This window comes from Talpa occidentalis, unplaced genomic scaffold, assembly GCF_014898055.3.
Source record: "Talpa occidentalis isolate TD23 unplaced genomic scaffold, MPIMG_talOcc4v2.1 talOcc4.14, whole genome shotgun sequence".
Classification (NCBI taxonomy): domain Eukaryota; kingdom Metazoa; phylum Chordata; class Mammalia; order Eulipotyphla; family Talpidae; genus Talpa; species Talpa occidentalis.
Window position 1 is genome coordinate 17762526 of NW_023601433.1, and position 23521 is coordinate 17786046.

Consider the following 23521-nt stretch of genomic DNA (forward strand, 5'->3'; position numbering starts at 1 on the left):
AAACCAAGGGCCTGGATGAGATCTAGCAGGCAGACTGCACTCTACAGCACCCCCAAAATTTGGAAGTCTGGGAAGAAGAGGTATGGCAAATTAGAACAGGACCTAAAGAACTCTATCCCAACTCTAAGCCAGAGTTTTCATTGCAATAATGCAATTAAGATGATCATAGTGAGACAACAGAGAAAAAATGGCTCTAAAATTTTTAGCTGGACTCTGGTTTCCTTACTCAATTGCATTAATTATGCACTCTGAAGGTTTCTGAAGTTCTGAAATAATTGCACAATATAGTCAAAACATATTTATTACTTTTAAGTGTCATTTTGTACACTCCAGTACAAATACAAGAATATAGCCATATTTACAGGTATTGAAAAGAAATCTGTATATTCAAACCCCACATCTAAATACAGTAGCTTTAGTTCTGAACTACAATAGTTTGCAGTGGAATTACTTTGCACCCTGTGCCCTGCCCCCTCCCCGTGGAAATCCCTAGAAGCTAAGGTTGTGTTTTAACAGAACAATAGATTGCTTTTGAAATGGGTTAACAATTCACTCTGCAATATTGTAAGCCCTCCTTTCCAAGATCTTACAAGTTTGAAACAAAATTTAGAAGATAAACCATTTGACTATTAAAAGCACATTTTTAAAACGGGTTGAGCATGGAGTTATAGCCCAAGTTTCAAAATTCAGTCAAACTGGTTTAAACAGAAAGCAAAGGGGAAAAAAACGGTAGGCAAGCTGGTTCTTTAGGGTAGACTTTCTAACAGACCCATCTTCACAAAATACATTTTATTACAGTATCCTGGTTTTAAGGTTTGAATATAAGACTTAAAGTCTCTTTTAAAACAAATACAAAAAAATAAAACCCCTGAGGTTTCCTAGGGACAATTTGTATTCATTTTTTAATTATCTGAACCAAGGTGCCCACCAAAATGAGATACATGTCATGGCAATCGGCCAACTAGGTAAGAGAACTGTTTTGGATATTAGATCATGCCTCTTTAAATAAATATCCCTGGCTACCTAAAAGTTTAGTAGCTGGACACCGTATCTGTATTAAAGTGCACTACAGAATAAGTGAATCAAATATTGTAAAAATATTTTCCACAAAAATTTTAATTTTCTGTTTAAAAATTCAAGGAATTTCAAATTAGGCATCTTCTCTATATATGTGGATGATTATTTAAGTATGTAAACATTTTTTTAAAGTAAAGGAGTAAGGTGACATAGAGCAATAAACTATTAGCAAATCAAATCCAAGTTTACCTTAAATCACAAGTCAAGTTGCCATCTGATTAGGAAACATTTGCCTACTACATAACAAATCGCTCACTTCTTTCCAGGAAACATACAGGACCACAGCAGTAAGGGTTCTCACTTAACACAGCTTGTCAGAATTTCATTTACATGCACTAATCAACTCCAGCAAATGTTTGTTAACAATTTCACATAGGAACATTTCATGATGCTATAATTAATGACGTCTTTTCTTACATTTTAAAAGTATTTTCAAGTTACAATTAAAAAAAATCAATTTCCAGTAGATTTTAATACCTTTTAATTACACTGGAACATTGTTGTATTTTAGAAAATATTGCCCATACTATTGCTTACAGTTTGTGTTTAAAAATTTATTGAAAAGTCTGTGTGTTATCTTTTATATTTTAAATGATTAAAGCATAAGAGCAACTTCAAAATTTTAGTATCCCAGAGTGTAATAATATCAACGTCTAACATCACAAAATAAGCCCTTGGTGCTGGCAGTTCTGAAAAGCAAATGAATACATCTGCCTCAACAGAAAACAAGTCTCTAAATTGAGTAAGATTTTGAAATTAAAAGATTTTAATGCATAAAGAAACCCTTGTGATTTGATATAATACTGGCAGTGTCATGTTTTTTGGCCATGAGACCATTATTTTAGCAATGAAAAAAAAAAAGCCAAGGTAATTTTATAGTAGCAATAGTTTCTTTTTTTATTTTAATATACTTTAGGAAACAATATACAAAGCTGAGCTTTCCCACCATTCCAGATAACAGCAGGAAGCTCCAATTACACAAATTTAGCGTTTTGTGATGGCTAAGAACAGCAGTCAGCACCAGACTTGAACAGTTAGCTACAACACAAACATCCTTCAAAATGAAATGTCATAATAGCAAGACAGGTAAACCAGGATTTAACAAATGACAACCACTTGGGAAATGACTTAATCATTCTTGTTGAATTTCATATTTCATTAAATATCTTATAAACAATTTCCTGTTACTATGCTTTAAACAAAACCTCCCTTAAGGAATTACTTCAATTAAGTGTAAATATTCAACAAGAATAGTTCTGATAAAGAATCCCCAGGTAGTTAAAATTCTAATAATATGCACTGACCGAAGGAAAGGAAAAATAACAATTTTTGTTTGTTTTAACATGTTTATTCCAACAGGTACAATTCACATCTGACTAGCCTCGTTTCCTTTCTTCCCACCCACAACCATTTTCATTGGGCCATTTCCATATATTTGAGCAATCAATGTACTTTCAGCACACATGCCCAGCAGTACTTTTAAGTCCATTCTTACAGGGTGCAAATGGATTTCAATAATTTATACAAACAAGTGGGTTATGCTCAATCACTGCAATTTTCAGCTACTGTACACAGGAATGAAAAGGTTATAGAAAAGTGCCATAGCAACAGTGCCTTAAGAAAGGAGAAAAAGAGGAGCCTTAAAAAATGGATAAAATCAGATCAAGGATTTCAGAGGGAAATGGAACACATGGGATATGGAAAACATTTTTCTGCAAAACAAATGGAGAAGCACTGCTCTTGATCAGGTGCAAGTGTGGAAACAGTTGTTTCATGATATTTTGTACACTGCCCATATGGTTCAAAATCGTATCCTTAGACACAGATCGCCTGGCGCTTGCACTGAATTTTTGAAAATGCAAGATTTCTGAATGATAAATTAACCCCCCCAAATTTTTTTTTTAAAAAAGCTAATTTTGCAGACAGGTTTACATGTAAAAGGCTAGGTATTTAGCCACCTCAGCATTGATTAGTTTTGGATGTCTAAGCTCTGTTACACATGGCTTCCCATGGCTTCACTCTACAAAACATATTTACAACGTGAAGAATACATCTACAAGAAATCTACATTTCAAGGGTTTTACAAATCAATCTTGTATCTTTCCCCTGAATTGACTCTTACAGATCCCGTCCCCTCGTCACTTCCTTTGCCCAGCTTAACGGTCCAAAGTCTACTTTAAATGCAGCTCAAAAATGTTAAGATTGGGCAACAGATTTACAGTTCCTGTACTCAAAACCATGTGCAATTATTCACATCTTCACACCATGAAGGAGTTCTGATTTTTTAGCTTTTCGAGTTCCTTAATTTGTTGTCTCAAAAACAGTATCCTGAAAAATAAAAGAAGGGATCAGAACTGGTATGTTCAAATAAATGTCACAGAAAAACCAATACTTGACTAGTTAAGACTAGGTTACTAGTAACATAATTACTAGTTAAAACTAAATTAATTAAAAATGAATTAGTCTATAGTTAAGACAAAATAACCACTGAATATGATACATATTGAAGTACTAAGGTAACAAAAGTTAGAATGTTTAACAATTTCTCAATAATTTGAATATAAAAACCGATTTAAAATGTTCACTGCCTTTGAAAAAGGCAGTGGATGGCAGTAGATATTAAACATGAAATAAACCATATTACAAATTTTCTGGGCCAGAGTTAACTAGGTGCAAGAGGCTAATCTTGTGTAGAACAATTTTCGATATAAATATTGGTTTACATCGTGCCAAATCAAAGTCCCATGGACATGTATTATTTAAACTGAAAGCACAAACTCCAAAGCTAAATAGATTCCCATAAACGTCATAAAATCAGTACTCTTCTGACCCCTTCTCTCCCATGAATGACAATACTTATCACCTGTACCAGTGACTCCTGCATAATCATGCACTGGGCTTAATATCTCACGATTTATACTTGCAGTAAGCTGCACTAAGAACAGTGCAATTTCCTAAAAGTCAACTCATCTGTCAGGAAAGCCAAAAAGTAAGTTTTATGTCTGCTAGAATTACTGCCAGACGAAAAAAATCCCAGGCAATATTCAAAAGTATCTCCACAGAGTTTAGTAACTGAAAGGTTAGATGAAAACTCAACTTTTCCAAGTTTACTATAAACCCCAACTTAGTATTCACTAAATATTTATGGTTTCCTAACAAGATTAACAATATCCCTGACCAAGTAATTTATACAGAAAGTCATTGAAAGTTTGTCCTCAACTCTGCAATAGGTTTTTTAAGACATCTATACAATTAATTGGGATACAGAGATCCCATTTGAGCGGAATAGAGGACTACAAATGAGACATTAAGAGCTTAGGTGAAAACAAGAAAACAAGATACATGATTAAACTTGCTGAATAACTGAATTCTCACTGTAATTTCCAAGGGAATCTACTGGTGATACAGACAAATTAAGCAGTAATCTGAAATTTCAAGTTAAAGAAGTACCCTAGTAATAAAGAGAGTGCTACCATCAAGAAGGGACCTTTAAAATTAGCAGTCAACATTTCACTTTTTAAAAATAATTTATTACCATAACCATATAAAGTTATAACCTAAGGAGTAAAAGTCTAATGAATCACTTATCATAGGTTAAGAGAAAAAATTTAGGATATCAGTACCATGTCACCATATAATTAAATTATGAAAACAGCCACAGTATTATGGACTGTATCAAAGTTAACTTTAAATTTCGGAAATTAAAATTTATGTTCCTTAAGTTCATTAGGATATTTAATACTAAAAAACAAAAATTTCAGGGAAAAATTTACCTTTGCTCTCGCAAAGTTGCTTGAATTTCACATACTCGGACTAAAGATCTTAAATTTTTTAATTCAGTACAAATTTCTGACATGTGAACACTTCCCATGTTATGGGCTTCTTCTCGCAATCTTGAAGCCTATAATTAAAGAAGTGAAAATCACATTAAACCTATCATGTTCACATACAAAAAATTAAACATTAAACTTCTGAGGACTTTATCAAGATTACAGAATAATTCTTTTTCCTTTAATTCACAAAAATGGGGCCTCCCCGGTGGCACAGCGGTTGAGCACTGGGTTGTGAAGCTGCCCGCAGCCTCTGCAGTGCCGGTTCGATCCCCGGCTGCTCCCTGGCTGCTCCCCGGCCACCGGAGGAGGGTCCCACATGGCGCGCAGACCTCTCCTGCCGCCCCACTGCTCCCCTCAGCAGTGTGCTTCGGTCCTTCTGCCTGGTCTGCTCTCTGCTCTGGCTCTGGTGAATTCTCTCACCCTCCCGCGCTTCTGACTGTACCCAGTGCTTTTATTTATAAACAAACCAAACAAACAACCAACCAAACAAACAAATAAATAAATCTTAAAAAAAAAAAAATTCACAAAAATGCTGGTGAACCTTAGGAGGAATTGTTTCTAATAGTAGAAGGTATTTATTTCAAGATTTGCCTCCAGGTCGATTAAGAAAACAGTTATCTCCAATTTCCAGATAGTAGAACACTAGAAAGACTCATGATTTGCAGTTAAATAAAATAAGCTGAGTTAGCCAAAGCCCAAGTTCAGGTATACAATGGCATAAGGTTTCACTGCATTCCTGTATGATGAGATACACGACACATTTCAGTGAACATAAACTTAACGTTTCAGATGGTCAGTTATCTGATAAATGGGAGATGTTAATGGCAGTAATCTAATTGTCCTAAGGTTCCTCATCCCAAAGCAAAAGTATTTTCTAACTTCTAATTTCTCTTCTAGTGGGAACGTCATGAGATTAACAGTACTAACAGATTCTGAAGCTATCAGAGTGGCTGAATAAGTAGAAAAAACACACTGGCTATGAGCCACATCATTGCATTAAACACACCTTGAAATTATCTATTTGGTTTTAAGGCCTCTTTGGTAAAATGGGAAAGCATCATATATACTGGTTAGCAATTTTAAGAGGAGAAAATAAACATTAAGCAATTAGAACATAGCTATGTGCAAAAAATGGTAGGTAATATTAAAACCACAGGTACAATTCACAGTAAGTATAAACCAAATATTTAAAAAAAAGACTATAATGTAATTAGATATTAGTTATTTTAAAAGTGGTCCAGATGAAATTTTCTACTAGGTAAAACATCTGCCTGTGACTCCTGCCACACACCTGTTTCTCCGCATGATCTGCAGGCCATCCTTGAACATGTTTTATGAGATTTTCATTGAAGTGTGCTGCTAGCGTAGGTGTTAATGAACATGTTGGTCGGGCAGATGAATTCTGTGGTACAACTGTTGCATTTGATACATTACTACTAGAAGTATGATTTGGACCAGGTGATGGACTTCTCTGGCTGCTGGAAAAGAAAACAAAATTGAATGTGTAGTATTTTCCAAAGTAGTTTCTTAAGCAGCCTAGAAATTATCAATACCTTCCCTTAAAGACATCCAAATGCCCAAAGAAAATGCTATTTTTAACATCAAACGAACAGAATTTAAAATCCAAAGATTATAATATATTTCTTAAAACACCTGTGGGGGTAAAAAGAATTCTTTTAGCACTATTTAAAATAACACTGGCCTCCAAACTTGACAAACCTGATTACACAAATAAACAAAAGAAATGGTCAGTTTTTAAGTTGCAGATAAAAGACACACTTGGATACTGTAACTTAACTACATTTAGATAAAGAGAGGGAAAAAATTATCTCTGTCCAACATATGAACAAAGTGTTAAATCAAAGGGTAAATAATGTGTGAAGGAAGCAAAATACTGATCGGCATGAATGAGTCTAGTGGCAAAATAAGACCAAAAAAGGAACAGTCTGAGAGTGCTGATCTCAGATGTACGGTTTGGGTAGGTTTCAGCTGGTTTTCTACCTGCTTTAGCAGATTTGGCTCTGAATATTTGTTTAGTTATTACCAAAAGCTAAATCTCCCAAAGGATGAAAAGTTGTCATCACTGAGAATACTTATATAAATAAAATACTTTAGACTCTAAAAACAATTAAAAAAAAAAAAAGAATTTCCTAAGAAAATTCTGTGCAGTGACAACACTGCTGGAGTAAGTAGACAGCTTTCCAAGGTGATTATTTTGAAGGGAACGATTCTCATTTGGATGTATAAGTCCTGGAATGTTTGTTTAGAAAACAAAAGGTACAACAGTTGAACTATTTTCCCATCTCACAACATGAAATAAAAATTAGGAAAATCAATCAATCAATTACTTTTGCTACAAAAGTGACAACAAAATACATCTCAACCTATTGATGAGCAATCTATCAGGGTCTGAACTGAAGTTATTAGAAAAGCCTGAAACATGTCAGTGGTTAGTTTAAGATGAGATTTTTGACATTCAAATCTAAAACTGCTATGAGGTTAAAAATAATGTGATTTGGGAGCCACCCTGGTGGTGCAGGGATTATTAAGGCTCAGCTCTATCAAGCTGTTGTGACTCACTGAGATCCATCCCCCACCAGGGAGCTGACCCACATGACCCCATGGACCTCTCCTCTCTTGCTCACTGCTCCCTCAGCAGTGTATTTCAACAGATCCACCTGTTGTTTCTTGTTCTGTCTCTGGTGAATCCTTTCATGCCCCCTCCCTCCTAAACTCTGGCCCACACCCCAAGTCTTATATGCATAAATAAAAAAAACGTCTTTTAAAAAATGTAATTTTCCATAAATAAAGTATGAAAAAAATCACACACCCTCTACATAGATCACATACCAGGACATGCGACCAAGACACATCACATTCCACTATGTAAAGAGCCACTTTCTTCAAAATAATCCAGGTTTTACCTCTAGAGACAATGAACTACGTGTTGTAAGAACTGCATATATAATTTATATAACCATAAAAATAATCAACTTACTTCGAACGTTGAAGACTTCGAGGCGAGACAGGTTCGTGACCTTGTTGCTTGTCAGCAGTTACAGGCTGCTGTGTGGATGACTGTGAAACTGGTCCTTGCTTAACTACTGGAGTACTAACCTGAAACGTCAAAATCTGGTGAGATTAAGATTTCCATCTCATAGGCACACAGCACCAAATCTAGATAAAGGCCAAAGTTCTACCAATGAAACTTTCCCATGAGTCCTATTTTTTAGTGATTTTTAAGATAACAAGAGTTGGTTCTAATTCTGTTACAGAAAATTAATATTAGTAATAGACATGTTTGACTATGTAAATTATTTTTAGGTCCCCAAATCCACACTCCCCTTAAACACTGAAAGACTATATCTTACACCTAAAGAGTAAAGAGATGAGTCAAATGAGTTGTCAAACGTTGTACAGTTAGAAGAGAATCAAGGTTTGAAAGTTAGATTTAAACATGGCCCAAGTCCAAAAAATCACTTTCTTGGCACACCAGCCTAAGTGATTGGTTCTCTTGATTTTCAGCCCAATTTCTTTCCAATACACTATAATGCCTCTTCTGATTTACTCTTACCACATTGTACAAATACAGCTGTTTAAGTTTCAACCACATATGGACGGAATATACAGCCTGGTCTAATAAGAGATGAGCTCTGACCCATACAAAATTAAGCTTAAGTGGTCTTTAAAGAGATGTTACCCTATAGAGATAGACCAAGAGGTCCATGATGCCAGTGAGGATACATATACTGTTTATATTCAAGTGTCACACAGAGAAAACAAGCAGTTCTAAATATAAGCCCTAAATTAAGGCACAAAGGCAGCAAGCCACCTGTGATTAAGTCACATCCTCCAGCAGCAGTTTTTTAGGGATGTGCATGAAGGAGTTGGGAGATGACTAATACTCTCTCAAACACATGTGGACTGCACTGCTACTGCTGAATACTAGGCGCCAACCAGTTCTTTCATAAAGAATATTTTCACAAGGTCTACATAAGACCAACTAGTTTTAAAATGTAAAAAAAAAACCTGATAACCATCTCTTAAGGCATCGGAAACGCTAATTCTGTAACTATAGAACCAACATTACCACTTATTTCACTTTTAGTTATCATTTTTGGTATCCTCAAAAGTTTTAAGAGTAAGGTCTCTTGCTGAAAATCACGTATTAATTCTTATCCCATCAAAACATAGGCAAACTAATGAACTGAATAACAAACTCTAACAAACTGTTACTTAGAATTAAAACAAAAAAATCAACCTAGATTGTAACCATAAAATATGCATAAATAGTCAAAGTAGGGAAGGGTAAGCAAAAAAGAACTAAAAGCTGCCTACCATTGATTTCAAGCCATGCTTCAATGCCTTTTTAAACTTCACCTTATGGTTTTATTAAAGAATTCTTGGAAGAAAAGCTTGACACAGTCATTGTTTCACAATAACTTACAAAGCAGTCCCTTCTACATTTACCATTAAGAATTTAAAAAGAAAAAATGCAGAATTTGTATATACTGACTTCCCCAGTCTGTTTTTTGCTGGTGGTATGCTACAAAACAATGATGATTAAAACTGGGGCTTATTAATGAATTTGTGGCTAAAATTCAGGCGATACAATACAAAATTTGAGCTCAACAGTGTTGAGGTCCTGTTCATATTCCAGTAAGAATAGACCATCAATTTTGTAGCTGCCCTGAGGAGTCATTCATGTAAGATTCTGCGCAAACATAAATAGTAGAGTTTAGCAAAATGGGTTCTGGGTTTAAAAAACAAAACAAAACAAAAAACCTAGACTTCAAATTCTGACTCCAAAACAAAAACTAGATTTAACCAAAGATTTGATTTTCTTAACTATTAAATGAGGCAAATAATTGATTTCCAGGATATGAAAGTTAAATGTAATGCATATATAAACTCTTAGCACAGAAACTGATTTGTGAAGTAGAAATATGGGGAAAAGTCACTGGAAAACAGTCTCTCATGTTTTAGAGTCTGAAAACTCCACACATTATGATAATTAGTGCTCTTTTTTATTCAGCTATCCATGTTATAAACCCCAAAGCCAGTAAAAAGAACAGAATTAAATGCATAAAAGTAGCACAGATGCAATGCTCTTCTCCATCTCACAATTATCTGAGAGATTCTAACCTGCATCTATCCTCACATACCTATCATTCACTCCATACCACTATCTCATTGCTCAAAGAGGGTTTTTTTCTACAATACAGATTCTAAAACATATTCAACTTGCTTTTCCTAAATGTTTTCTAAAAGTGGCTTCTTTTCGAAATTTCCCTCAAAGGTGACATACCTTTGGCTGTGATGAAACAGGAGGAGTACTAATCAAAGGTTTGATAGGGACTGTGTTAGTTTGAGGTGTGCTTATTCTTGGAGACACATATGATCTTGGGGATGATGCATCAGACGTTAAAGACATTGGAGACTGATTAGATGGTTGAGCTGTAGAAAAGTGAAGGAATTAATTTCAAATAAACCCAAAATCTTTTAAATATATGTGGGAGAGACTGGGGCATTTCTCCACATGCTCCATGTACTCCCCTACCAGAAACATTTATCTGAATAAGTCTGAGATAAGAACCTGAGGTAGTCACTGGGGCACACTGACTAAATGTGCTGTGTGTTAGAGATAAGCATATCCAGTGAGGCAATCTCTATGTAAACCTGAACCTATTCTCATATGGAAGGCATCCTTGTTTTCTTGTTATTCTAATTTTAGGCCTGGTTATTCCCTCCAGTCTCCTGCCTCCTCAGGCTAACCAGAGGCTTTTACAAGTCTTTTTACTTTTACACTTTCACATTTCACACTAGTATATCTCTATCAGCTTTAATTGGCCTAGTCTAACAATGACCCCTCATTTCCCATTTGCTCTTAATGTGTTTCTTTCCACTGGATGCCTTCAGGGAGAAGAGAGATAATCAATTCAAGGCAGGATTTGAGCATCTCCATATCCTCAGGTAAACTCCTATCTGACATCAACCTAAACCAAACAAATTATATTCAATGCCTCACAATGACTGAGGGTATGTCAGACTTTACTTTCACAGCTCTTGAGTAAAACATCTCATTAACTACTAAAATTCTGAATTAAATATGTACCCTATTACAGACTAGACAGTAACACTGAAAATGTCAGAGCAGGCATACATCTAAAAGGAAGTGGTAAATAAAAATATTATTGTATATATTTAAAAAAAACAGAAATAAATTATAGCTAATCTCGTCAAAAACTTGAAAAAAGATAGTAATTTAAAAAATCAAGATACAATTTTGGCGATATATCCAACAGTATAAATACCTTGTGTGGAAAGCTGAGCAGCTTGAGAAATCAGAGAAGTTATGTTGAAAGCAGATGGTCCAGCAGTAAGAAATTTATGAATTATAGACTGCAATGAGGCTTGTGTCACAGCTGCTGTAAGAACTAAAAACATAGCGTATCTTAAATTCCAATAAAAACTAAGGCATATGTGGCAACTATAACAACTTGAAAACTCCAGAAAAAACCTGGAATATTTCAAAAGAGGACTATATGTAATGGGCCTACAGATTTGAAATTATCTCAAGCAGAGCAAAATAAATTTAACAGGTATATGACAAAGGAAAACAGAAGTTTCCTTTATACTAAAATTATGGTGTTCAGTTAAAAAAAATACCTCCATTAGACTTTCGAAAAACATTTAAATAGTGTCCATTAGGATTTCCAATTAATCTAGAAACCTATCCATGTATAGGTAAAACGCTCAGTGTATTACCTGGAATTAAATGGATTATGATAGCTCATTCATGTAATTACTTTTTATATAGCTGACCACTCAAATCCTACATAGCAACACAACTCCCCAACAATCTTTTTTAAATGGGTATTTAAAAGTTGGTGAGCGCCTCCCTGGTGGCCTAGGAGTTAAGTCTCAGCACTATCACCACAAGGTCTGAGTCTTATCCCCAGCCAGGGGGCTAAACCACATGGCGCAGCAGACCTCTCCTGCCTCACCCGCTGCTCCCCTCAGCAGTGTATTTCAGTCAGTCTGCCTGTTCTGTTCCCCACTCTGTCTCTGGTGAATCCTCTTATCCCTGCACTTCTGGCCTACATCCCAGTTCTTCGCAAAAATAAATACAATCTTAAATAAATAAATAAATAAATAGTTGGTGAGTGCTTAAGAACACTTTGTATTTATGAAGCATATCATCTCTTATTATTTTGGGGGTGTTATTCCTTTCTTCAAATTGCTTTAAAAGCCCTACTTTGCCTAGTAAAACATTTACCTAGCACACACAAAAAAGGTATGAGTAGCTTTGAAAATAAAACTAAAATATAGGAAAGGTGAGGACAATAAAAACAGAACACTAATGATCATCTGGCCTCAGAAGCCAAGAACTTTACACTTACACTATTAAAATAGCATTATGTGAAAATACACACAAACAGATGTTCTAAAGAGAAAACTTCATAATGCTCTTAGGACTTAATGTTTCAATCTAAATGGTTTGCAAATTAAAACTGTTAACTTTTATTAAGACTTCTATAAGGTTGGTGCGTAAAAATACTTTAGCAGCATACTGAAAAGCAAAGTTGGAATTAACAAAGCAATTAACCAAGAAAAATAGCAAAATGTTATCCATCATTTGCATTCTCAAATTTTCGTCAAGCATTGAAAGAACTGAGTGAATTTCTGCTCTTCCAAGTAGTAATAATTCATTCACATACAGACTTTTGGAAATAAGCCAGAAACCAAATGCTGCGTGTTTTTATCAGGTTTTTTTTTAATTATTTTATTTATGCATACATGAGCTGGGGTGTGGGGGGGGGAGAAAGGGGGGTACAGTGAGAGGATTCAGAGACAAGAGTGCAGAGCAGAACAGGCAGACTGACTGAAATACACTGCTGAGGGGAGCAGCGGGCAGGAGAGGTCTGCTCCGCCATGTGGGTCAGCAGCCTGCTGTAGTGGCTACCGACAGCGTCACAGTGCTGAGACTTAACCCCTTGTGCCACCAGAGAGGTCCCATGTTTTCACCAATTTTAATAAATACTTTGTTTCTACTTCAAAATACCATATATATATAAAGCAGACAGAACAGCTTATCTCCAGGTACATAGCAAGTCTGGAAATTACACAGGAAATCCAACTATCATTAACTCAATTACAAAACCAAAAGTCTTAAACTTTGGAGGATGTAACATTCTGATTTTGAAGTTCAAAAGTTCCAAAGCAAAGTTCAATTTGAAATGAAACCAAAAACATGCAAATTAAATTAAAAAAATTGTTAGTATAAAAACTTACCTTCATTTATTTTGGATATATCCACATTAGAATTATTAAGTTGCAGTGTGGCTTGCAAAGCAGGAAGCAACTGTCTAAGAAGATTTGGGTCCTGAAGTAATGGAGGTATTGGTGACTGTGGAACAGGAGAAACAGGGATCGCTGAAGCAGATGTTGGAGGTGCAGATGTGGGATTCAGCCCAGACGCAGAAGACGTGGAAGGAGTTGTGCAATGTGATACAGATTTGTCTCCTGATGTAGATTCTAAATAAAAAGATTATAATAGGGCTGAAAAAATTTTCTTGAGTAGAGGTGACTGAAACCAACATCAGACAAGCAACATCCATATGCCAGGTACTTAACAGAAGTAGTCTCACTGATTTTTTACAAGGTAACAGTTGGAAAGGTGCTCAGTAAATATTTCAGTGACTAGGAAGAGACATTTTTGTATCCCAATTTCATAGGTAAGAAAACCGAACAAGACGGACTATGAAACTTGTTAGAGTTATAAAACCTAGTCTGTTTCTGCAAGTACTTTGCTATAAATTAGAGTGTTATTTCAAACCAGTATGTATACTAACTACACCTTCTAACAAGCTTCCTTTAGGATATAGGGGCAACATAGTTCTCCAATGCTTAACTTGAATGTCTGATAAAGTAAAATGGAAAATGTTTATGAGTACAATTACAACCTACCTCAATATGACAATGGCCTTCATACAAATCAGGATAAAGCCATGGTGAAGAGAATTACGTACCTCCCTTTTAAAATTAAATGTATAAGGCAGGGACTCCCTGGTGGCACAGGGGTTAAAGACTGCTATCAAGCTATCGCAGGGAGCGACCCACAGGGCACGTGCAGCAGACCTCTCCTGTCTCACCTGCTGCTCCCCTCAGCAGTGCATTTTAGTCAGTCTGCCTGTTCTACACTCCACTCTGTCTCTGGTGAATCTTCTCAACCCCCACACCTCTGGCCTGTACCCCAGTTCTTGTGTGCATAAATAAATCTTTAATAAATAAATAAATAAATGTACCAGGCAGTGGGCTATCCCTATTTGTGTCATTAATAGCAAAACTACCACCATCACCAAAAAAACACACAGACTGACAAAAGACACCCATAAAACCCTACCATCTTTTTTTAGAGAGGAAAATTGTGTAAAATACACACGAAAAATTATTAGAAAGTTGTCATTACAAATATAAACCCAATAAAACTTCCATCATAAAATCTCCATAGCAGGGCCTCCCCTGGTGGCACAGCGGTTGAGCACTGGGCTGCGAAGCTGCCCGCAGCCTCTGCAGCGCCAGTTGGATCCCTGGCCACCGACGAGTGTCCCACATGGTGCAACAGACCTCTCCTGCCACAGCCACTGCTCCCCTCAGCAGTGTATTTCTTCGTCAGTCTGCCTGTTCTGTTCCCCGCTCTGATTCTGGTGAATTCTCTCACCCTCCCGCGCTTTTGACTGTACCCAGTGCTTGTATACATAAATAAATAAAATCTTTAAATAAAAAAAAAATCTCAATAGCATTTTTGGTGGCACATGTCCAGCTGATTTTTAACTTACTTGAAAGAGGCATGAACTAGTATTAAGCACAAAATTCTTAGGGTAAAAAAAACACAACTTAAATTGTGTTTTGAAACTTAAAATTTAAACCAAAACCAATTAAAGGTATATTAAACATGTATGTCTACCTTTAGAAGCAGCAGAGGAAAACAGCAAGATGTCTTTGACATCAGAATGCAGAAATTTGTAAAAAATAAATAAATCACATCCAAAGTATCAATAGAAAGAAAGTATCAATAACCAAAGAAAGTATCAATAACCAAAGCACAAAGTATTTTAAGAAACTTCTATTAAGCAAAAAAGAAACTACACAGTAGAAAAATGAACAACAAAAGATGTGAAATGATTAATCATGATTGTATGGAATGAAACAAGTTCTGTATTTTTACTTCCTGTGTGAACATTAAGCACTTATATCCCTGAAATAATCTTTACTCTTTTTATGTTGCTTTTACTGTGAGGTAAAAGCTCCTCCTGTGTGAGGTATTTTCAAATTTGTTTTGGTGCTACTAAATCTATCCACAGATTTGAAAAATTAACAGACTTGAAAATTCTCCAGATGTTGTCCTTCAGTGGAAGGAAAACACCTCAAAATAGGAAAATGATATATATTATCATAAATAAAATTAGAAAAAACTAAGCATCTGTAACTTCTAATTATAAGTGTTTATTTTAACTCTCAGGATAATTTCCTTTTGTGACATGATTATAGAGTAACAACCAGCTGATACTACTTAAGAAACCCTTGAGTTCAGTGCCCTCTCTAAAAAAGGTCAGAACCGATTAAAAGGCTTGATTTTGGATATTAGTTCTCAACAGAATGCTTACCATCCTCCAGTACTTGGAAGATGACCAAGTGTATGCAGAACTTGTGGCTAATTCTGGCATCCTTGCCAGTTATGAAAAAATAAGATTAGAGAATTGCCAAAGTTCCTTTTCAATTTGAAAAACAGAAAACAAAATTTCCAGGTAGCACAGTGTTTTTAAACTATTTTCAAGTCATTTCATTCATCAACAGTTCCAAAATATGTAACATGTCAAAATTTTTTCTCCTATACAAACTAAACATTTGACGTAATTTTACCTGGAGGAACAATTCTTTCCCCATTATACCCCTTTGGCCCTTTCTCCCTCCCCCCTCCTTAACCTCAGAGCCTTTATTTTTTTTGGTAAAAAGCATTTTGCTTTATCTAATTACCACTATATAAACATCCCTCTCATATTTGTCTTTATCATTCTGATTTGCTTTGCTACATGTAATTCCCTTGAATACCTTCCATTTTGTTGTAACTTGGCAACATTCTTTCTTTCCTTATGGCAGAATACTACTTTGTTGTGTGAATAAAGCACATATTCTTAATCCAATCCTCTTATCAGTGGGGATGTCCTAGCTATTATAATAATAATGCTGTAAAGTCAGCTACATGCCTAATTGACAATAACTCACTGAGTTTATTAATTAAAATAAAAAGCTATCCTGAAAGGTGTTCCACCATGGAACACCATTTTATTTAAAAAAAAAAAAAAAAAAAAAAAAAAGAGTGGATGCCCACCTCTGGGTTTAGAGTACCCTAATACAGTTCTATCATATTACCCAACATTTTCTAGAGAATTACTTGGTTTTCTTCTTCCTATCAGAATATGAACTCCCTCAGGAGAGAAACTCTGTGGTATTTATACCTTGGTGCCAATAAAGGACTTGGCATCAAGACAGTATCAACATGTATTTGTTGACTGATGTCTCCACAAAATATAGGCCCAGATAAATGCACATGTGCTCTCATCCTCAGCCTCTAGATACAATCTCCATAATTAACAAAGCAGATAATGAACAGCGTGCTTTATATTATTTTCATAAAGCAGAGTAACACTATATAGTCTTAGAGACAAATGTATTTCATCCACAATTATTTTAAGTAACTTCATAAAATACAACTGTGTATTACACCAAAGACAACAAAACTACTATTTAGAACAAGTAAACAATTACTGAGGGTGTTTTTACAGATATTTTAATTAACATTTTTATTTATCTGAAATCTTTTAATCCGGAATGTTTATCTGTGAGGATGTGAAGCTAATTTAACATGTCTATACAAATTTGTCAAATAAAAAATGTGAATCTTTGAAAATAGCTGATGGCAAGAAATTAATTTTTAGAGAATAAATGTTGTTTTGAGTTACAAAGGCATTTCAACAGGTCTGCTTTTCAAGATTATCAGCCTCAATGAAGGGCGATGAGTGCTCTGATATTAGGCGTGGTGTGGTGGCATACACAGAAGGAGGGGAAAACCCATTACCTCCAAATCATACAGTGTTGTAAATCAGTGTTACATTAATTAAAAAGAATTAAAAAAAAAAAAAAAAGATTAGTAGCTTCTTGTCTCATTCCTTAAATGCAAACTTTCCCAAGTTCAAGAGGCTTTTCAAAATCAGTCTCTGGCAACTGAGTGGTTATTTACTTCTAGCTCTAGCATTTTGATTTTTTATAATAAGGATATTGAGGAATCCCTTCCTACACTATTTTAAACTTAAGGAACTAAGTGACTTTTCCATATGATACTTCTATAATTTCTATTCCGCTTCCACTCTAAGTAATCACAATAAGTACATAACCCTTTGGTTTTAACTGAAATTATATATGTGTGTTTTGATAAAATCTTTTTCTCTCCCTTTATGCTTGCTTATTCATTTGTATTTCCAAATTTTACCAGCAGGGGGAGTAACCTACCAAAGACTAGACTTCACATAGAAATGTTACTAATTTAACTTTCTAAGGTTTAAAGTACTATCACTTCTCTTTTCTAATTATAGCTACCCTGTCAAAACATGCAAGGAAACATAAACCAAAGTCAGAACTTATTTCTAAGCTACATTTTTCTGATATGCCAAATAACTCCTTTCTGATCTACAATAAATATAAGATACTGCGCTTTGTAGAAGTAGTTGTATAATTTGCTATGATGATCCTGTGACAACACTAAGCAGTCCATGTGAGCAAAGCTCAACTTATCACTGCAACAAGGGCTAACTGCTTGTTCTATTTTGTAGTTGGGATATTATATGGGAGAGAGAGTACAACATGGAGAAATATAAAGTATACACTGTACCAGAAAAAAATAATGTACCTAGGTGACAACACCTGGTATAGAATCTGTAACTTTTCATGAATATTTAAAATTATGTTAACTGTCCAGAACTTTTTCTATGCATTTACAAACATACATACACAAATACGGTGTTACTACAAAGATATATTTTTGCAAATTGCTTTTTTTAATCAAGAAAATATTTATTAGTATAAATAGAATATTTTAAGACTTTCAACAGATTTTACTAAAGCAACCTCTACAATAATAGCACTAATTCACATCCACCAACTGTTTCCCCATATTCAACTGTTACAATGTCACTAAAATATCATTTCAATCTTAATTTCTAATATGTAATGATAATCTTTCTCTTCAGTTTTAGACTGATAAAAAATTAACCATTTATAAGCATACAATTCATTGGGATTAAGTACATTCACTGTTACACGACTACCACTGTCACCATCTCCAGCAGTCTTACCTTTCCAAACTGAAACTTTACACCCAATTAAATAGCAGTTCTCCATCCCTCCATTCCCTAATAACCACTTTTCTTTTCTGTCTCTCGGAATCTGCCCATTCTAGCTACCCCTTGTAAGTAGAATCAGACAATTATTTGTCATTTTGTGTCTGGCTTATTTCACTTAGCAATAAGGTTTTCAAGATTGATTCATGTTGCAGATTTATCAGAATTTCATTTCTTTTTAAGGGTAAGTAGCACTGCATGAAGATATGTATCATGTTCTGTTTATCCTTCATCTGTTGATGGGACACTTGGATTGTTTCCATCTTTTGGCCATTATGATAATGCTGCTATGAACAGCGTGTCTGATTCTCTGGCTTTCTGTTCTTTTGGTTATTTATCTAGACTGGTAGGTTCTATGGTTAATTTTGTTTAAGTTTTTAGGGAACTGCTTAAGTATGCTACATAGGAGCTGAATGATTTTACACTTCTCCCAGCAATGTTAAAAGGGCTCCAATTTCTCTATATCCACCTGTTATTTTCCATTGTTGTTGTTTCTATAATAGAAATCCCAGGGGGTGTTAAGCTGGTATTTCATTTTGGGTTTGATTTGCTTTCCATGAGGACTAATAATGCTGAACATCTCTTCATGTGCTAATTCACTGTTAGAAAATCTTCAGAAAAATGTCTGTTCAAGTCCTTTGTGCTTTTCTGTCCTGGACTGTTGCATTTTGTTGAGCTAGAACTTCTATATATTTTGGATGCTAATTCCTTATCAGATATGATTTACAAATATTTCCTCCCATTCTGTGGGTTGTCTTTTCACTGTCTTAAGTATCCACAGATGCACAAGTTTTTCATTGATGAATTCCAATTTATCTATTTTTTTTTTTTTATAGAGGCATGTTTTATTTATTTATTTGTTTGTTTTTTTTTTTTGTTTGTTTATACATGCACTGGGTACAGTCAGAAGTGCGGGAGGGTGAGAGAATTCACCAGAGCCAGAGTGGGGAGCAGAGCAGGCAGAAGGACCGAAGTACACTGCTGAGGGGAGCAGCGGGCGGCAGGAGAGGTCTGCGCGCCATGTGGGACCCTCCTCTGGTGGCCGGGGAGCAGCTGGGGATCGAACTGGCGCCGCAGAGGCTGCGGGCAGTTTCGCAACCCAGCGCTCAACTGCTGCGCCACTGGGGAGGCCCCCAATTTATCTATTTTTTCTTTTGTTGCCTCTGCTTTTAGTCTTACATTCAAGAAATCACTACCAAATCCAGTGTTATGAAAACTTTCCCATTTTCTTTGAGTCTTGTAATTACAGCTTTTAAAATATATGTCTTTGATCTATTTTGAGTTAATGTTTTTAACTGCAATAAGACAAAGCTGGTGATTTTAAATTCCCTTCTCTAACTGCATGTTCATATCCCTTGCTCATTTTTTCTAAGGACTGTCTTTCATATTGCTTTATATGATTTGGTATTTGTCTGTCAACCTTTATTTATTGTACCTCTCTCACAGAAGTTTTAAATGTCTTATGTAGTCAAATTAATCAACTTTCTAAAAGGTACATGTGCTTTGAATTTTGGTAAAAAAGGCCTTTCCCACCCTTCAAATTATAAATTCAAATGTTTTCCTAATATTCCTTCATCTAGTTATTTCCCCAACTCACAGTTCAAAATACCATCTTTATTAAGTGGACTAAAATTTAGTTTTAAACTTTTTTGAATCTTCTAAAAAAAAAAAAAAAAAGACTACAGTGCTAACCCATGATGAAAAATCTTCAAGTTTATTCAAATTTCACTTAGTCTATAGATAAAATCAAAACACAAAGGGGAAGGTTATTCCAAGTGACTCACACCTCTTATTAATGAAAGACACCTCTGTCCCCATCTAAGACTACCGAACCAGCAAGAGAGTACTATGTGCATATTAGACATGCTAATCTTCTGAGAGCCAGCTTGAAGTCACTGAATAGGAAGGTGTGCTCTTTGTGGCTACTTTTAGTTTTAAAACTGACTTAGGGGCCTCCCTGGTGGTGCAAGGGGTTAAAGCACCACACTATGAAGCAATCCGCAGCCTCAGCAGCATGAGTTCGATCCGCAGCCAGCCAGGGAGCAACCCACATGGCGAAGCAGACATCTCTTGTCTCGTCTGCTGAAATACAGCAGTGTATTTCAGTCGGTCTGCCTGTTCTCTTCCCACTTTGTATCTGTTGAATCCTCTCACCCCCCACATCTCTGGCCTGCACCCCACCTCTTGTATGCATAAATAAATAAATCTTAAAAAAAAACCCTGACTTTAGGCTATCAAATCATAAGTCTAAATTACTAAGAAATCTGTTGATTAAAGGCATTAAAAACTCTGATTGGCAAAAGCAAAAAACAAGGACCCACATCTATTTTGTCATTTTACAAATCTGAAAGGGATGGCAGAGTTATTAGTCAGTTAGAATGGTCACTGAGGCGGCCAAGTAAGAAAACCAATTTAGATTTTTAGCACAGTAAGAGTTTCACTCTGTAACTTTGTTATATAGTTGTCCAATTGGCAAGTATTCTTGCCAATAGATACTCAAATATTATCCTAAAGGGGCACTTGATCCTCTTGCTTTGCCGGAACACCAGAAATGTTCTCTACAAAACCCAGGAGAGTTTCACCTTTTCTCCACACTGTACCTCAAGCAAACACAGAACTCTTTGAGTTCATCTTAGGTTCCTTTTCTCAAAAGACACATTGGTATTAAACAGATTAAATCTATTGCTGGTATCCTTTAATTAGATGTACAACACATATAACATTCTTCTTTTTCTCCAAATACATTTTTAAAACCATGACAAGTATAGGTACTTCCCCAACCATCAAGACATTCATTACCATTTTTTGAGTTATTTACCCATCCACAACAAATACTTACTGACAGCCTATTATCTGCCAAGCATTAGGGATAGAGCAGTGGTTACAAAAGACAAAGATCCTGAGCTTTTCTATCTGTATCTGTAATACAACAGCATACTGTTGACGACATCCTTAAATATAGCTCAATCACACTACGAACCCTAAGCATCAACCTCTTAATATAATTTGTTAAGGAAAATTCAAACAAGGAAATCAGTATGTTGATGGGAAGAGTCAATAGGAAGTTCAATTTAAATAACATAAATGTCTCCGAAGAGAAAAATGTAATTCAAATTAAAGAACACAGAGTTAGACTAACTATAAAACAATCTGAAAAGATTCAAACTATTAAGCAATTCCACAGTAACTATGTTTCTTTCAGTTAAAAATTACTATAAATAAAATTTTTACATAAGACTTGTCATTAGCAAACATTGTTTAAATTTGATCACCAATGACTTGTTAGGAATTTTGAGATAGTAAAATCGAAATTAATAATCATATATGGCTTTATAGATAGAACAAAGATTTTGAAAAAGCTGCCTTTCCAATTATGAGGGACAATATCTTGCCTTATAATGTTGCTTTAAGGAATAAACTAATATAGAATAAAACTTAGTACAAAACTCTGAACAAAACTTGGTACAGTTAATTTTTAATTCTGTTAAGTTTGTCAAGAATACTTCTTGAAGCATAAACCAGATTTGGAGAGGTTGCCTTACTATTAAAGAATACTGAGTTTAACACTAAAGGGACAGAGAAAAAAACCTGAAAGAACATAAAGTGCTCTAGGAATTTTAAGTTTGCAACAAATGCGTTACAGGGAATGCAAGAGTGCACGGTTGGCGATCAAGTCAGTAAGACAAATTGCAACCAGAATGTTAAAATTCCTACTATAATCTTACTAAACTGATGTAATCTAAGATGTATGATCTTTTATCCTTTGGATAATGGAAAACCATTAGAGGTTTTACTTAAGCAAGGAAGCGACACAATATGATCTAAATTTTATGAAGACAGTATTAAGTGAATCGACTAGGTAGATAAAAGCAGAGCAATAATCAGAATTTATTTCACAGGAGATGATCCAAGTTTCAATAACGGCAGTGACAATAAGAAGAAAAATAATATACACAAATAAGATAGAGGAGAATGCAAGATTTGTAAAAGGGTGATTAAGGGTAGGTGTGTAAGATCACTGAAGAGCAAGGAAAAGTTGGGGGGATAGTGTTGTCACAATTACTGAGAAATAAATTGCAGGAAAAGAATTGGGACATACTGCTTTCTGAGGAAATATAGCCAAGTACTAAGTGCTTATAGAAATTTTTTTTTTTTAAAGATTTATTCTATTTTATTTATACAAGCACTGGGCACAGTCAGAAGCGCGGGAGGGCGAGAGGACCCACCAGAGCCAGAGTGGGGAGCAGAAAAGGCAGACTGATGAAGCACACTGCTGAGGGGAGCAGTGGGCGGCAGGAGAGGTCTGCGCGCTATGTGGGACCCTCGCCTGGTGGCCGGGGATCGAACCAGCGCTGCAAAGGCTGCGGGCAGCCGTGCAACCCAGCGCTCAACCGCTGCACCACCGGGGAGGCGCAGTGCTTATAGAAATTAAGTAGACGTGTGAGTTAGAAATAAAAATCTGGGCATCAACTGTGCAGACAAAGTAATCACAAAGGAAAAAAAAAGGATAAAGAATAAAATAAGAAAAAAAGAAATAAAACATTAGTATAAAGCATTACTAGTTTAAAGGCTAAACAAAAATGATATTTAAGGGGCAAGAAAAGAACTAGGATACTGGAGATTAGTGGCATCCCGGAAGCCAAAAAAGGAAAAAATTTCAAAAAGGAAGAACTAAGAAGTGTTAAATGAATGAAAGATAAAAGAAGATAAAGACTTTTTAAAGAGCCATAGGATTTTTAACTGATAGCATTTTCAAATAAAGTTGTCTATGATGAACTGAAAATCCTTTAGAGAGTACATCTTTTAGAAAGTACTATGGTATTAACAATTACTGCATTAATTCAGATTTCACCTCTTGAAAATTTTCTTTGTACATTTACCTCTGCATCAGGCAAATGATTTCTACATAAAACATCTAGGAATTTGACAATCCTTAGAACAACTTGTTTAATGTATTATGTACTACATGATAAAAGTATGTGGCTTTTGGGCCTCCCCGGTGGCGCAGCAGTTGAGCGCTGGGTTGCGAAGCTGCCCGCAGCCCCTGCAGCGCTGGTTCGATCCCTGGCTGCTCCCCGGCCACTGGAGGAGGGTCCCACATGGCGCACAGACCTCTCCTGCCGCCCGCTGCTCCCCTCAGCAGTGTACTTC

The 23521-nt window shown here is 35.5% G+C and overlaps 1 protein-coding gene across 4 annotated transcripts in view; it reads right to left on the reverse strand.

Moving 5' to 3' along the window:
* Positions 1 to 276: 276 nt before the first annotated feature.
* The window catches only part of WAC (WW domain containing adaptor with coiled-coil), an 80299-nt gene continuing 57054 nt past the window's right edge, over positions 277 to 23521 (reverse strand). Inside the window, exons 7-13 of one of the 4 annotated variants that reach the window (XM_037510155.2) lie at positions 13206 to 13448; positions 11225 to 11347; positions 10219 to 10367; positions 7909 to 8027; positions 6202 to 6388; positions 4851 to 4978; positions 277 to 3405 (exon numbers count right to left, since the gene is read on the reverse strand). In XM_037510155.2, the coding sequence (XP_037366052.1) occupies positions 3336 to 3405; positions 4851 to 4978; positions 6202 to 6388; positions 7909 to 8027; positions 10219 to 10367; positions 11225 to 11347; positions 13206 to 13448 (1019 nt within the window). In that variant the 3' untranslated portion in view covers positions 277 to 3335. The remainder of the gene's footprint in view (positions 3406 to 4850; positions 4979 to 6201; positions 6389 to 7908; positions 8028 to 10218; positions 10368 to 11224; positions 11348 to 13205; positions 13449 to 23521) is intronic. The other 3 variants (XM_054694813.1, XM_037510153.2, XM_054694814.1) reach the window with 3 other exon arrangements.